This window comes from Mustelus asterias, unplaced genomic scaffold (genome assembly GCF_964213995.1).
Source record: "Mustelus asterias unplaced genomic scaffold, sMusAst1.hap1.1 HAP1_SCAFFOLD_3388, whole genome shotgun sequence".
NCBI lineage: Eukaryota > Metazoa > Chordata > Chondrichthyes > Carcharhiniformes > Triakidae > Mustelus > Mustelus asterias.
The window spans coordinates 14395-30824 of NW_027593333.1; the positions used below are offsets into that span (position 1 = coordinate 14395).

At 54.5% G+C, this 16430-nt stretch overlaps 1 protein-coding gene across 2 annotated transcripts; it reads left to right on the forward strand.

Annotated features, from left to right (window-relative positions):
• Positions 1–3285: 3285 nt before the first annotated feature.
• On the forward strand, positions 3286–13882 carry ubxn1 (UBX domain protein 1). Of its 2 annotated transcripts, none has more exons than XM_078208251.1 (5): positions 3286–3567; positions 5270–5367; positions 10528–10581; positions 11644–11759; positions 13794–13882. In XM_078208251.1, exons 2-5 carry the CDS (start codon positions 5309–5311, stop codon positions 13862–13864), a joined length of 300 nt encoding a protein of 99 aa, XP_078064377.1. In that variant the 5' UTR covers positions 3286–3567; positions 5270–5308; the 3' UTR covers positions 13865–13882. The 2 variants fall into 2 exon arrangements, with proteins under 2 accessions (XP_078064377.1, XP_078064378.1); XM_078208252.1 differs by having other exon boundaries at positions 3315–3676.
• The last annotated feature ends 2548 nt before the right edge of the window (positions 13883–16430 follow it).

The following is a 16430-nucleotide window of genomic DNA, read 5'->3' on the forward strand; positions in this document are numbered from 1 at the left end:
CGGCAGCGCATTCCAGGCCCCCACCACCCTCTGTGTAAAATACGTCCCCCTGACATCTGTGTTGAACCTTGCCCCCCCCTCACCTTGAACCCGTGACCCCTTGTGTTCGTCACCTCCAACCTGGGAAAAAGCTTCCCACTGTTCACCCTATCTATGCCCTTCATAATTTTATACAGCTCTATTAGGGCACCCCTCATCCTCCGTCTTTCCAGGGAGAACAACCCCAGTTTACCCAATCTCTCCTCATAGCTAAGACCCTCCATACCAGGCAACATCCTGGTAAACCTTCTCTGCACTCTCTCTAAAGCCTCCACATCCTTCTGGTAGTGTGGCGACCAGAACTGGACGCAGTATTCCAAATGTGGCCTAGCCAACGTTCTATACAGCTGCAACATCATATGCCAACTTTTATATTCTATGTCCCGTCCAATAAAGGCAAGCATGCCATATGCCTTCTTCACCACCCTCTCCACCTGTGCTGCTACCTTTAAGGATCTGTGGACTTGTACGCCCAGATCCCTCTGTGAGTCCATACTCCTGATGGTTCTGCCATTTATTGTATAGCTCCCCTTTACATTAGATCTACCGAAATGCATCACTTCGCATTTATCTGGATTAAATTCCATCAGCCATTTCTCCGCCCAATGTTCCAGCCTATCTATATCCTGCTGTATTCTCTGACAATGTTCATCACTATCCGCAACTCCAGCAATCTCTGTGTCGCCCGCAAACTTACTGATCACACCAGCTACATCTTCCTCCAAATCATTTATATATATCACAAACAGCAGAGGTCCCAGTACAGAGCCCTGCGGAACACCACTAGTCACAGACCTCCAACCGGAAAAAGACCCCTCCACTGCTACCCTCTGTCTTCTATGGCTAAGCCAGTTCTCCACCCATCTAGCTAGCTCACCTTTTATCCTGTGAGATTTAACCTTTTGCACCAGCCTGCCATGAGGGACCTTGTCAAACGCTTTACTAAAATCCATATCGACGACATCCACGGCCCTTCCCTTGTCAATCGTTTTTGTCACCTCCTCAAAAAACTCGACCAAATTTGTGAGGCATGACCTCCCTCGTACAAAACCATGCTGTCTATCGCTAATGAGATTATTCAGTTCTAAATGCGCATATATCCTATCTCTAAGAATCTTCTCCAACAACTTCCCTACCATGGACGTCAAGCTCACCGGCCTATAATTACCCGGGTTATCCTTGCTACCCTTCTTAAATAACGGGACCACATTTGCTATCCTCCAATCCTCTGGGACCTCACCTGTGAGAGTTTTAACAACACCAGGTTAAAGTCTAACAGGTTTATTTGGTAGCAAATACCATTCGCTTTCGGAGCGCTGCTCCTTCGTCAGATGGAGTGGAAATGTGCTCTCAAACAGGGCACAGAGACACAAAATGTGCCCTGTTTGAGAGCACATTTCCACTCCATCTACGAAGGAGCAGCGCTCCGAAAGCTAATGGTATTTGCTACCAAATAAACCTGTTGGACTTTAACCTGGTGTTGTTAAAACTCTTACTGTGTTCACCCCAGTCCAACGTCGGCATCTCCACATCATGACCTCACCTGTGTCCAGTGAAGAGACAAAGATTTCTGTTAGAGGCCCAGCAATTTCATCTCTTGCCTCCCTGAGGAGTCTAGGATAGATGCCATCTGACCCTGGGGATTTGTCTGTCTTAATGTTTCCTGAAAAACCTAACACTTCCTCCCTTGTAATTGCGATTTTTTCTAACGGGTCAACACATCTCTCTGAGACAATACCAGTCAACATGTCCCTCTCCTTTGTGAATACTGATGCAAAGTATTCGTTTAGGATCTCACCTACTTCCTTTGGTTCTAAGCATAATTACCCTTCTTTGTCCCTGAGAGGTCCGATTCTTTCCCTCACAACCCTCTTGTTCCTAGCATATGTATAAAATGCCTTAGGATTCTCCTTAATGTAGGCCAGACCAGGTAAGGACGGCAGATTTCCTTCCCTAAAGGACATTAGTGAACCAGATGGGTTTTTCCGACAATGGTTTCATGGTCATCAGTAGATTCTTATTTCCAGATTTTTTTATTGAATTCAAATTCCACCATCTGCCGTGGCGGGATTTAAACCCGGGTCCCCAAAACATTAGCTGAATTTCTGGATTAAAAGTCAAGCGATAATACCACTTAGAAATCATAGAAACCCTACAGTGCAGAAGGAGGCCATTCGGCCCATCGAGTCTGCACCGACCACAATCCCACCCAGGCCCTACCCCCACATATTTACCCGCTAATCTACACATCCCAGGACTCTAAGGGGCAATTTTAAACCTGGCCAATCAACCTAACCCGCACATCTTTGGACTGTGGGAGGAAACCGGAGCACCCGGAGGAAACCCACGCAGACACGAGGAGAATGTGCAAACTCCACACAGACAGTGACCCGAGCTGGGAATCGAACCCGGGACCCTGGAGCTGTGAAGCAGCAGTGCTAACCACTGTGCTACCGTGCCGCATTTAGGGGAGGACCATCACCTCCCCCATTTATTAAGTCGAGGAATGTGTTCCAATCAGAATAAATCTTGAGGACATCAGAGCTGTGCACCGGTACTCTGCTCAAAGCAAAAGTGGAACCAAGACTGGATGGCAGGACACGTTTTAATTTGACGAATGTTTCACTGGTTTTTAATTAAAAACATATTACAACATGGAAAAGAGTTTCAAGGTCGCCATTACTGAGAGTGGCTGTTATTTTTATGAATTGAATTTAAATTTTACCAGAGGCCCGGCTGGGATTTGAACCCTTGGCTCCGGCTGGAAGGATTCCGAGGCCGGCGACATTACCCTTGGGTTTGATTGACAGGCAGCCCGGCCCCGCCCTCCTCCAGTGATTGACAGCAGAGGGGGCGGGGCTAGTTGTCGGATCTGATTGACATGTGTGGCCCCGCCCAGTTGGGGGTGGGGTCACTGACTGATTTGATTGGTAGGGGCGGCCCTTAGCGTCATGTGGTCCCGCCCTACCACTGGTGATTGACAGCTGCGTGGGGGGGCGACGGCCACTGGGTTGATGGACAGCTGTCTGGCCCCGCCCCTTGGGACAAGTTTGTGTCGGGTGGGCGGAGCTGTGTGAGTCCACGCCCACTAGTTTGATTGACAGCCTCTCCTTCACCCCGCCTCCTGGGGGCCCAGCCCCGCCCCATATCGCCGGTGATTGGAGGAGCCCGGCCGAACACGCCCACTTAGCTGATTGACAGGCCCCCAGACCCCGCCCAGGCGGTTGATTGACAGCCTCGCCCTGTCCCTTTCCCCCAGCGGCTCCAGGCGGACTGTCAGTCGGCGGTGCCGCTAGTGCTGGGTGGGTAGGAGCGTTGTCACTGCGGCCCCCGGTTGTGAGAGGCAGAGAGCGGATCCAACCCCTCAGCGCCACCCCAAACACACTTCCTCACCCTCCCAACCCAGTGATGAAACCAGCCCCAGCTCCGGTTCCGACCCCGGGAGCATTCTGAACCCCGTGTCCCGCCGCGGGCGCACCTCCACCCGGCCGCCGGCCTCAGGAAAGACCGAGGCTTCAGTGCTTGCAGGTAGGCCCGGACCAGGGTGAATTGAGAACACACACAACAGCAGCAGCCCAGAGGGACAACAACCCAGACACTTGGAGCCAAGTTATCCCCATCATTAGGGGGCATTTTGGTAATTTATAACCATGATATAGAATTATCTCCATTAAAATCAGATTCCTGCCCATCTTTGTTCCTTTTTCAGGCAGGGGGGGAAGCTTAGAGTCATTAAAAAACCCCCCTTTCCAGGCAAGAGGCATTAAAAACCTCCCAACGTGTCAATTATCCCTTTGCCGTGGCCCTAAAGGAAATTTCTGTGATCAAATTGCCTTCAAAATCTTCACATTTACAGTAATTACACTTGAAAATAACCGTTGTAGTCTCATTAATGGCCCCCGCTTTGCAGGAAGGTGGGAAACTTCTAGCACACTCTGAGGCCATTCGGCCCCTTTGTGTCGATTTTGGCCCTCCCCGAAGAGGTGCCAGTCCCTCGGGGTTGGGGCTGGCGAGACTGTGCCAATCCTCGCCTCCCACCCACCACCCCCTCCCCCCTCCATCAAACTCTCTCCATGCTGAGGTGAGATGAGGGTGTGACAAGGGGGCGGGTGGGTGGGGTGTTGGTGAGGGGCGCAGGGAGATCTGCACCCCACTCTCCACCCCCACCCTGCCTTCCTCTTTCCCTGGGGTTCCCAGTGCCTGGGTGAATCGTTGAACCTCGGTGGCGAGGTTGGCCTTGGCGCTTTGGACGTCAGGGGCTGCAGGCTGGACATTGATCGAAGGCTGGTTGGATGGGCGATCGCAGTGAGAACTGGCTTCCTTGCAGTGTGAGGGAATGTTTGGTGGCGGGGGGGTGGCGGTGCGCAGAGGGTGATGAAACCCTTCAGGTAGAAGGGGCTAGAGCTGGAGACAGGATGGTTTCACCCTGCATCCTCTCAACCAATCTCGCTCTCGCTCGCAACAAGATGTATCCCAAAACCTGCCGTCTGCTCTGTTCTATGCGTGTGGTGCGCTGAATTACTTTTGAAGTTAATAAATAGGAGTGGTACAGTTAGACCGCTGTCTCACAGTTCCAGGGACCTAGGTTTAATCCAGCCTTGGGTGACTGTGTAGAGTTTGCATATTCGCCCCGCGGCTGAGTGGGTTTCCTCCGGGTGCTCTGGTTTCCTCCCACAGTCTGAAGATGTGCAGGTTGGGTGGATTGGCCATGCTAAATTGCTCCTTAGTGTCCAAATAATTGCGGGTTAGGTGGATCGGCCGTGCTAAATTGCTCCTTAGTGTCCAAAGATGTGAAGGTTAGGTGGATTGGCCATGCTAAATTGCCCCTTAGTGTCCAAAGATGTGTAGGTTAGGTGGATCGGCCGTGCTAAATTGCCCCTTAGTGTCCAAAGATGTGTAGGTTAGGTGGATTGGCCATGCTAAATTGCCCCTTAGTGTCCAAAGATGTGTAGGTTAGGTGGATTGGCCATGCTAAATTGCCCCTTAGTGTCCAAAGATGTGTAGGTTAGGTGGATCGGCCATGCTAAATAGAGTGAATAAGGACAAAGTGTTTCCAGTGTCAGGAGGGTGGGTAACCAGAAGGGAGGGACACAGATTGAATAGAATCGGGAAAAGGGGAACTATTCTTTCAAATAACTAGCACAGGGAGGGTGGGCTGAATGGTCTCCTGTGCTGGGTGAGTCTGTGAATTTGGAGCATTTGAGCTGTCAACGTTGTCTTTGCTTCCCAGAATATCCGCTGGTGTTTTCCTATTCCCGGAGTGAGGGCGATGGCTGAAATGACAGCCCTGGAGACGATGATGGAGATGGGATTCTCCCGGAACAGGGCGTGAGTACTGGCTGGGGAGGGTTGGGGGGAAGCTGGAGGGGGGGGATGTTTTGACAAGAAAGGAAGGTGCGTTCCAATCATTTTGCCCCGATGGCTCACTCTGTTTTGATCTGATTTGACTTATTATTGTCACATATATAAGCACAGTAAGAAGTCTCACAACACCAGGTTAAAGTCCAACAGGTTTACTTGGTGGCAAAAGCCCCAAGCCTTCGGAGCGCTCCCTCTTCATCAGGTAAGTGGAAGTTCTGTTCACAAACAGGGCATATAGAGACACAAACTCAATTTACAAAATAATGATAGCCAAGTTCCGCACACGAGGACGACCCCAACCGGGATCCTGGGTTCATGTCACATCATCCGCAACTCCCACCCTGTTTGTGAACAGAACTCCCCCTCACCTGATGAAGGGGCAGCGCTCCAAAAGCTTGTGGCTTGTGCTACCAAATAAACCTGTTGGACTTTAACCTGGTGTTGTGAGACTTCTTACTGTGTTTACCCCAGTTCAACACCGGCAACTCCACATCACATATATAAGCATACGGTGAAAAGTATTGTTTCTTGCGCGCTGTACGGACAAAGCATACCGTTCATAGAGAAGGAAAGGAGAGAGTGCAGAATGCAGTGTTACAGTCATAGCTAGGGTGCAGAGAAAGATCAACTGAATGCGAGGTAGGTCCATTCAAAAGTCTGACAGCAGCAGGGAAGAAGCTGTTCTTGAGTCGGTCGGTACGTGACCTCAGACTTTTGTATCTTTTTCCCGACGGAAGAAGGTGGAAGAGAGAATGTCCGGGGGGTGCGTGGGGTCCTAGATTATGCTGGCTGCTTTTCCCCGAGGCAGCGGGAAGTGTAGACAGAGTCAATGGATGGGAGGCTGGTTTGAGTGATGGGCTGGGCTTTGTTCACAACCCGTTGTAGTTCCTTGTGGTCTTGGGCAGAGCAGGAGCCCCAGACCAAGCTGTGATACATCTGGAAAGGATGCTTTCTGTGGTGTTGAGAGTCGTAGCGGACATGCCAAATTTTCTTCGCCTCCTGAGAAAGTAGAGGCGTTGGTGGGGCTTTCTTAACTATAGTGTCGGCATGGGGGGGACCAGGACAGGTTGTTGGTGATCTGAACAGCTAGAAACTTGAAGCTCTCGACCCTTTCTACTCCGTCCCCGTTGATGTAGACAGGGGCATGTTCTCCTTTACGCTTCCTGAAGTCGATGACAATCTCCTTCGTTTTGTTGACATTGAGGGAGAGATTATTGTTGCTGCACCAGTTCACCAGATTCTCTATCTCATTCCTGTACTCTGTCTCGTCATTGAGATTCTCAAACACGCACAGAATAAATTGTTCAACAGTAGGTTGGTGGAGACACATTGATGAAGGCTTCTTACCCTGGGTTTATTAGAATAACCACACAATGCAGTACAACATGCCTGAGCTGTTTCATGGGAGCATCCATCAGACACAATTTGATGTTAAATCTCATATTAGTACAGGTGAGTCTCCCCTTCTGTCAGAGGTTAGTTTTAAGCAGCGTATTAAAGGGGGAGGGTAGAGAGAGAGGGAGGTGGAGAGGTTTAGGGAGGGAATTCCGGAGCTTAGCCCCAGGCAGCTGAAGGCACGGCCGCCAATGGCGGAGCGCTGGGAATCGGGGGATGCTCAAGAGGCCGGAATTGGAGGAGCGCAGAGACCTCGGAGGGTGGTAGGGGCTGGAGAAGGTTACAGAGATAGGGAGGGTGTAGGGGCTGGAGGAGGTTACAGGGATAGGGAGGGGGTGTAGGGGCTGGAGGACGTTACAGAGATAGTGAGGGGTATAGGGGCTGGACCAGGTTACAGAGATAGGGAGGGGGTGCAGGGACTGGAGGAGGTTACAGAGATGGGGGCGGGTGTAGGGGCTGGAGGAGGTTACAGAGATAGGGAGAGGTTGTAGGGGCTGGAGGAGGTTACAGAGATAGGGAGGGGATCTAGGGGCTGGAGGAGGTTACAGAGATGGGGGCGGGTGTAGGGGCTGGAGGAGGTTACAGAGATAGGGAGAGGATCTAGGGGCTGGAGGAGGTTACAGAGATGGGGGTGGGTGTAGGGGCTGGAGGAGGTTACAGATAGGGAGGGGCTGGAGGAGGTTGCAGAGATAGGGAGGGGGTGAAGGGGCTGGAGGAGGTTACAGATAGAGAGGGGCTGGAGGAGGTTGCAGAGATAGGGAGGGGAGTGTAGGGGGCTGGAGGAGGTTACAGAGATAGGGTGGGGGGGTGTAGGGGCTGGAGGAGGTTACAGAGATAGGGAGGGGGTGTAGGGGCTGGAGGCGGTTACAGAGATAGGGAGTAGGTGTAGGGGCTGGTGGAGGTTACAGAGATAGGGAGGGGGTGTAGGGGACTGGAGGAGGTTACAGAGATAGGGAGGGGGGTGTAGGGGCTGGAGGAGGTTACAGAGATAGGGAGGGGGTGTAGGTATTTGAGGAGGTTACAGAGATAGGGAGGGGGTGTAGGGGTTGGAGGAGGTTACAGAGATAGGGAGGGGGTGTAGGGGCTGGAGGAGGTTACAGAGATAGGGAGGAGGTGTAGGGGCTAGTGAAGGTTACAGAGGTAGGAAGGGGAGTGTAGGGGGCTGGCGGAGGTTACAGAGATAGGGAGGACGGTGTAGGGGCTGGAGGAGGTTGCAGAGATAGGGAGGGGTGTAGGGGTTGGAGGAGGTTGCAGAGATAGGGAGGGGGTGTAAGGGCTGGAGGAGGTTACAGAGATAGGGAGGAGGTGTAGGGGCTGGAGAAGGTTACAGAGATAGGGTGGGGGTTGTAGGGGCTGGAGGAGGTTACAGAGATAGGGAGAGGGTGTGGGGGCTGGAGGAGGTAATAGATAGGGAGAGGTTGTAGGGGCTGGAGGAGGTTACAGAGATAGGGAGGGGATCTAGGGGCTGGAGGAGGTTACAGAGATGGGGGCGGGTGTAGGGGCTGGAGGAGGTTACAGAGATAGGGAGAGATTGTAGGGGCTGGAGGAGGTTACAGAGATAGGGAGGGGATCTAGGGGCTGGAGGAGGTTACAGAGATGGGGGCGGGTGTAGGGGCTGGAGGAGGTTACAGAGATAGGGAGAGGATCTAGGGGCTGGAGGAGGTTACAGAGATAGGGAGGAGATCTAGGGGCTGGAGGAGGTTACAGAGATGGGGGTGGGTGTAGGGGCTGGAGGAGGTTACAGATAGGGAGGGGCTGGAGGAGGTTGCAGAGATAGGGAGGGGGTGAAGGGGCTGGAGGAGGTTACAGATAGGGAGGGGCTGGAGGAGGTTGCAGAGATAGGGAGGGGAGTGTAGGGGGCTGGAGGAGGTTACAGAGATAGGGTGGGGGGGTGTAGGGGCTGGAGGAGGTTACAGAGATAGGGAGGGGGTGTAGGGGCTGGAGGCGGTTACAGAGATAGGGAGGAGGTGTAGGGGCTGGTGGAGGTTACAGAGATAGGGAGGGGGTGTAGGTATTTGAGGTTACAGAGATAGGGAGGGGGTGTAGGGGCTGGAGGAGGTTACAGGGATAGGGAGGGGGTGTAGGGGCTGGAGGAGGTTACAGAGATAGGGAGGAGGTGTAGGGGCTAGTGAACGTTACAGAGGTAGGAAGGGGAGTGTAGGGGGCTGGCGGAGGTTACAGAGATAGGGAGGACGGTGTAGGGGCTGGAGGAGGTTGCAGAGATAGGGAGGGGTGTAGGGGTTGGAGGAGGTTGCAGAGATAGGGAGGGGGTGTAAGGGCTGGAGGAGGTTACAGAGATAGGGAGGAGGTGTAGGGGCTGGAGAAGGTTACAGAGATAGGGTGGGGGTTGTAGGGGCTGGAGGAGGTTACAGAGATAGGGAGGGGATCTAGGGGCTGGAGGAGGTTACAGAGATCGGGAGGTGGGTGTAGGGGCTGGGGCAGGTTGCAGAGATAGGGAGGGGTGTAGGGGCTGGAGGAGGTTGCACAGATAGGGAGGAAGGGTAGGGGCTGGAGAAGGTTACTGAGATAGGAAGGGGAGTGTCGGGCTGGAAAATGTTGCAGAGATAGGGAGGAAGGTGTAGGGGCTGGAGGAGGTTACAGAGATAGGGAGAGGGTGTAGGGGCTGGAGGGGGTTACAGAGATAGTGAGGGGCTGTAGGGGCTGGAGGAGATTACAGTGGTAGGGAGGGGGTGTCGGGGATGGAGGAGGTTACAGATAGGGAGGGGCTGGAGGAGGTTGCAGAGAAAGGGAGGAGTGTAGGGGGCTGGAGGAGGTTACAGAGATGGGGAGGGGGGGTGTAGGGGCTGGAGGAGGTTACAGAGATAGGGAGGGGTTGTAGGGACTGGAGGCAGTTACAGAGATAGGGAGGGGAGTGTAGGGGCTGGAGGAGGTTACAGAGATAGGGAGGGGATGTAGGGGCTGGAGGAGATTACAGAGATCGGGAGGGGGTGTAGGGGCTGGAGGAGGTTACAGAGATAGGGAGGGGGTGTAGGGGCTGGAGGAGGTTACAGAGATAGGGAGGGGGTGTAGGGGCTGGAGGAGGTTACAGAGATAGGGAGGGGGTGTAGGGGCTGGAGGAGGTTACAGAGATAGGGAGGGGGTGTAGGTACTGGAGGAGGTTACAGAGATAGGGAGGGGGTGTAGGGGCTGGAGGAGGTTACAGAGATAGGGAGGGGGTGTAGGTACTGGAGGAGGTTACAGAGATAGGGAGGGGGTGTAGGGGCTGGAGGAGGTTACAGAGATAGGGAGGGGGTGTAGGGGCTGGAGGAGGTTACAGAGATAGGGAGGGGGTGTAGGGGCTGGAGGAGGTTACAGAGATAGGGAGGGGGTGTAGGGGCTGGAGGAGGTTACAGAGATAGGGAGGGGATGTAGGGGCTGGAGGAGATTACAGAGATCGGGAGGGGGTGTAGGGGCTGGAGGAGGTTACAGAGATAGGGAGGGGGTGTAGGGGCTGGAGGAGGTTACCGAGATAGGGAGGGGGTGTAGGGGCTGGAGGAGGTTACAGAGATAGGGAGGGGGTGTAGGTACTGGAGGAGGTTACAGAGATAGGGAGGGGGTGTAGGGGCTGGAGGAGGTTACAGAGATAGGGAGGGGGGTGTAGGGGCTGGAGGCGGTTACAGAGATAGGGAGGGGGGTGTAGGGGCTGGGGGAGGTTGCAGAGATAGGGAGGGGGGGTAGGGGCTGGAGGAGGTGCTGTTGTGTTTGAAAGGTGTTTTCTCTCTCTCTCCCCAGAGAGAAGGCCTTGGCACTGTCTGGACATCAAGGAATCGAGAAAGCCATGGACTGGTATGGATCGTGCTCTCCGCTCAGTCGGGGGTCGGGGGTGGGGGGTGGTGGGGAGGTTAATGTAGCTTTCGGTGGCGTCTGTGGGAGATTCCCAATGCACTGAATCGGAGAGTCCCAGTGTGGTTTGTGTCCTGGGGTGAAACAGGCTTTCATCTGTCTGCCACCCATGGCTCTGGCTTCTTGGATAAGGAGGCTGTGGGTTTGATTCCTACCACAGAATCAGAAGATGGCACTCACCGCACTGTGGGAGGGTCAGTGCTGAGGGAGCGCCGCACTGTGGGAGGGTCAGTGCTGAGGGAGCGCCGCACTGTGGGAGGGTCAGTGCTGAGGGAGCGCCGCACTGTGGGAGGGTCAGTGCTGAGGGAGCGCCGCACTGTGGGAGGGTCAGTGCTGAGGGAGCGCCGCACTGTGGGTGGGTCAGTGCTGAGGGAGCGCCGCACTGTGGGTGGGTCAGTGCTGAGGGAGCGCCGCACTGTGGGAGGGTCAGTGCTGAGGGAGCGCCGCACTGTGGGAGGGTCAGTGCTGCGGGAGCGCCGCACTGTGGGAGGGTCAGTGCTGCGGGAGCGCCGCACTGTGGGAGGGTCAGTGCCGAGGGAGCGCCGCACTGTGGGGAGGGTCAGTGCCGAGGGAGCGCCGCACTGTGGGAGGGTCAGTGCCGAGGGAGCGCCGCACTGTGGGAGGGTCAGCGCTGAGGGAGCGCCGCACTGTGGGAGGGTCAGTGCTGAGGGAGCGCCGCACTGTGGGAGGGTCAGTGCCGAGGGAGCACCGCACTGTGGGAGGGTCTGTGCCGAGTGAGTGCCGCACTGTGGGAGGGTCAGTGCTGAGGGAGCGCCGCACTGTGGGAGGGTCAGTGCTGAGGGAGCGCCGCACTGTGGGAGGGTCAGTGCTCAGGGAGCGCCGCACTGTGGGAGGGTCAGTGCTGAGGGAGCGCCGCACTGTGGGAGGGTGAGGATTTGGAGTTGGTTTCTGGGCCGGTGATGGTTTGCCGGATTTGGTGATTGATGGGGGCAGTTGCTGAGGAATCTCTGCGTTTCACACCCTTCCCCGTCTTTGCTATTCCAGGCTGATTGAACATGAAGACGACCCGAACCTGGACGAACCCTACGTGGCGTCTCAGGGAGACGTCCTGGGAAGCACAGAGAAATCGGAAATTGGAGCTGCGGAGATGACGTTTGAAGGTCAGTGCAACAGATGCATTGCCTGTGAGTTGCCTGAGCCCAGGGTCGCGTCTGTGTCCACTCCTCGACAGGTCCGTCCAGTTAGCCCCACTCCCCCGCCATTCCCCCAGAGCCCTGCTGTTTATCCCCAGGTTTGATCGTGATGTTCGGAACCACGGGGGGATGAGTGGATGGAGAGAAACGCTTCCCCAGCCAAGGTGCCCTGAACCAGAGCCGGCTTCAGATAATTGGCAAAAGCAGCCATGGGGACGCGAGGTGAAACTTCCTCAACCGGCGAGGCGTACGGGGTCTGGGGTTCGCTCCTTGAGGGTGCGGAGGAGGCAGGTTCCATCGAGAGGTGATTGTGTCGTTCTCTAAAAAGGAAAAGTGCGCAGGGTTACGGGGTCACGGCAGGGAACTGGCACTCAGCGCATTGCTGGTTCAGAGAGCCAGGAGGGACGTTATCTTAGATATTATCCTAGAATCCTGCAGTGCAGAAGGAGGCCATTCAGCCCATCAAGTCTGCACTGACCACAATCTCACCCAGGCCCTATCCCCATAACCCCATGCATTTACCCTAGCGAGTCCTCCTGACACCAAGTGGCAATTTAGCATGGCCAATCCACCTAACCTACACATCTTTGGACACTAAGGGGCAATTTAGCATGGCCAATCCACCTAACCCACACATCTTTGGACACTAAGGGGCAATTTAACATGGCCAATCCACCTAACCCACACATCTTTGGACACTAAGGGACAATTTAGCATGGCCAACCCACCCTAACCTGCACTAAGGGACAATTTAGCATGGCCAATCCACCTAACCCACACATCTTTGGACACTAAGGGACAATTTAGCATGGCCAATCCACCTAACCCGCACATCTTTGGACACTAAAGGACAATTTAGCATGGCCAATCCATCTAACCCGCACATCTTTGGACACTAAAGGACAATTTAGCATGGCCAATCCATCTAACCTGCACATCTTTGGACACTAAGGGACAATTTAGCATGGCCAATCCATCTAACCCGCACATCTTTGGACACTAAAGGACAATTTAGCATGGCCAATCCATCTAACCTGCACATCTTTGGACACTAAGGGGCAATTTAGCATGGCCAATCCATCTAACCCGCACATCTTTGGACACTAAGGGGCAATTTAGCATGGCCAATCCATCTAACCTACACAGCTTTGGACACTAAGGGGCAATTTAGCATGGCCAGTCCACCTAACCCACACATCTTTGGACACTAAGGGACAATTTAGCACGGCCAATCCACCTAACCTGCACATCTTTGGACACTAAGGGACAATTTAGCATGGCCAATCCCTCTAACCCGCACATCTTTGGACTGTGGGAGGAAACCGGAGGAAACCCACGCAGACACGGGGAGAACGTGCAGACTCCACACAGACAGTGACCCGAGCAGGGAATCGAACCCGGGTCCCTGGCGCTGTGAGGCAGCAGCGCTAACCCACTGTGCCGCCCTGACGTGACGGGAAGGATGGCCTGTTTTCTGTGCCGCGACTCTTCTGGTTATTCCTTGCCGCAAAAGATTTCTGGAATTCCCTTCAGAACGGCCCGATGGTTCTGCACTTGCCCCCCGCGCTCAGAGGGGCACTCCCTACCCCAACAAACTGACCCGCCTGAGGGTCAGTCGTGAGTGTGAAGCCTCATTTGAAAGGTTGGCCGCTGGGCGGCAATTCGGGTTAAGCGTCGCTCTCCCTCCTCCCTCGGTGTGTGCCGTGTCGCAGTCCCCCAACCCTCCCCCCACATTCCCCCCACTACCCGCTCGATATAAATGATTCAGGGTACCGGTCCGCGGGGTTTCAGCTGACGGAGGGGCTGAACGGCCTCCTCCTGTTCCTTCCCTCCCCTCTGGATCTCTCTCTCTCGGTGCGCTTGCCGTCGTTTGAAATGTCGTGGCGCAGAATCGGCATCCGTCCTGTGCCGCACAGAACTCCCTCCCACTCCTCCCGCTCCCGCTCCCCCCTTACTTTGCCGCAGTTTCCATTCACCATCCGTTTGGATTCTTCCTGACAGAGAATTCCAATCAAATCCGGCAAGACCCGGCCCTGTGCGAGGAAGAGAAGAAGGAGCAGCTCAGAAGGTAAGGAGGCTCCCAGCGGCGCAGTGTCGGGAGAGGGAATGCTAACCAAGAACGGTCCAGCACAGGAACAGGCCCTTTGGCCCTCCAAGCCTGCACCGACCATGCTGCCCCCGACTGAACTAAAACCCCCTACCCTTCCGGGGACCGCATCCCTCCATTCCCATCCTATTCATGTACTTGTCAAGACGCCCCTGAAAAGTCACTATCGTATCTGCTTCCACTACCTCCCCCCAGCAGTGAGTTCCAGGCACCCACCACCCTCTGGATTAAAAAACTTGTCTCGTACATCTCCTTTAAACCTTGCCCCTCGCACCTTAAACTTGTAAGATCAGTTTAATATAAGGTAGGTCCATTCAAAAGTCTGACAGCAGCAGGGAAGAAGCTGTTCTTGAGTCGGTCGGTACGTGACCTCAGACTTTTGTATCTTTTTCCCGACGGAAGAAGGTGGAAGAGAGAATGTCCGGGGTGCGTGGGGGTCCTTAATTATGCTGGCTGCTTTTCCCCGAGGCAGCGGGAAGTGTAGACAGAGTCAATGGATGGGAGGCTGGTTTGCGTGATGGGACTGGGCTACATTCACAACCATTTGTAGTTCCTTGCGGTCTTGGGCAGAGCAGGGGCCCCATACCAAGCTGTGACACAACCAGAAAGGATGCTTTCTCTGGGGCATCTGTAAAAGTTGGTGAGAGTCGTAGCTGACATGCCAAGCAGTGTCTGAGTTGGACCATGTGAAGGTGATAGAGGGGTGGAAACTGGAAGCAAAATTGATAAATATTTCCAGGTCTAGACGAGACCATGAAGCGGCACCAAAATATTTGTCGCTGTACCGACAAAGGAGCTGTGGGAGGATTTACAAGGATGTTGCCTGGATTGAGTGGCATGCCTTATGAGGACGGGCTGAGGGAGCTCGGGTCTTTTCTCCTTGGAGAGACGTAGGATGAGAGGAGACCTAATAGAGGTGTATAAGATGTTGAGAGGCATAGATCGGGTGGACTCTCAGAGGCTTTTTCCCAGGGTGGAAATGGCTGCTACGAGAGGACACAGGTTTAGGGTGCTGGGGGGTAGGTACAGGGAAGATGTTAGGGGGAAGTTTTTCACACAGAGGGTGGTGGGCGAGTGGAATCGGCTGCCGTCAGTGGTGGTGGAGGCGAACTCAATAGGGTATTTTAAGAGACTCCTGGATGAGTACATGGGACTTAATAGGATGGAGGGTTATAGGTAGGTCTAGAAGGTAGGGATGTGTTCGGCACAACTTGTGGGGCCGAAGGGCCTGTTTTGTGCTGTAGTTTTTCTATGTTTCTATTCATGTATTCCTCTAGTTGCCCCTTAAGTGCCGCGATCGTACCTGCTCCCACCACCTCCCCCGGGCAGCGGGTTCCAGGCACCCACCACCCTCTGTGTAAAAAAACTTGCCTCGTACATCTCCTTTAAACCTTGCCCCTCGCACCTTAAACCTGTGCCCCCCTAGTAATTGACTCTTCCACCCTGGGGGGAAAAGCTTCTGACTATCCACTCTGTCCATGCCCCCCATAATCTTGTAGACTTCTATCAGGTCGCCCCCTCAACCTCCGTCGCTCCAGTGAGAACAAACCAAGTTTCTCCAACCTCTCCTCATAGCTAATGCCCTCCATACCAGGCAACATCCTGGTAAATCTTTTCTGTACCCTCTCCAAAGTCTCCATATCCTTCTGGTAGTGTGGCGACCAAAATTGAACACTATATTCCAAGTGTGGCCTAAGGTTCTATAAAGCTGCAACATGACTTGCCAATTTTTAAACTCAATGCCCCGGCCGATGAAGGCAAGCATGCCGTCTGCCTTCTTGACTACCTTCTCCACCTGCGTTGCCACTTTCAGTGACCTGTGTACCTGTACGCCCAGATCCCGCTGCCGATCAATACTCTTAAGGGTTCTACCATTTACTGTATAATTCCTACATGCATTGGACCTTCCAAAATGCATTACCTCACCTTTGTCCGATCCCGAATCCTTCCCCTGTGCCCAGTTTTAGTATCTCCCCCTCCCCTCCCTCCCCCAGCCCCGCCCAATAATCTTCCCCCTCCGTGTCAGTCATAAATCTCTCTAACTCACCCTGGAATATATTCAATGTTCCCTCCAGCCCCCATTGCTCGCTGGAGGGGGGAAGAATTCCCCCCTCCTACAGAAGAAATTCCTCCCCACCCCCATCTTCAATGGGAGAGAGACCCCCCCCCTTATTCTGACACTGTACCCCCCCACACCCCCGTTCTAGATTCCCCCCACAGGCAGATTCAGAAGGTACGGGGGGTGGGGGAAGTGAGAGGGGTACGGGGAGGGGGCAGATTCAGAAGGGGATTGCGAGGGCAGGGTCAGAGGGGTTCGGGGAGGGGGCAGAGTGAGAGGGGGAGGGGGCAGAGTGAGAGGGGGACGGGGAGGGGGCAGAGTGAGACGGGGATGAGGAGGGGGCAGGGTCAGAGGGGGATGAGGAGGGGGCAGGGTCAGAGGGGGATGGGGAGGGGTCCGTGTCAGAGGGGTACGGGGAGGGGGCAGAGTGAGAGGGGGAGGGGGCAGAGTGAGAGGGGGAGGGGGCAGAGTG

Coding starts and splice junctions, on each gene's coding strand:
- ubxn1 (XM_078208251.1), top strand. CDS start 5,309: ATGGCTGAAATGACAGCCCTGGAGACGATGATGGAGATGGGATTCTCC. Junction 5,368..10,527: donor GGATTCTCCCGGAACAGGGC/GTGAGTACTGGC, acceptor CTCTCTCCCCAG/AGAGAAGGCCTTGGCACTGT. Junction 10,582..11,643: donor ATCGAGAAAGCCATGGACTG/GTATGGATCGTG, acceptor TTGCTATTCCAG/GCTGATTGAACATGAAGACG.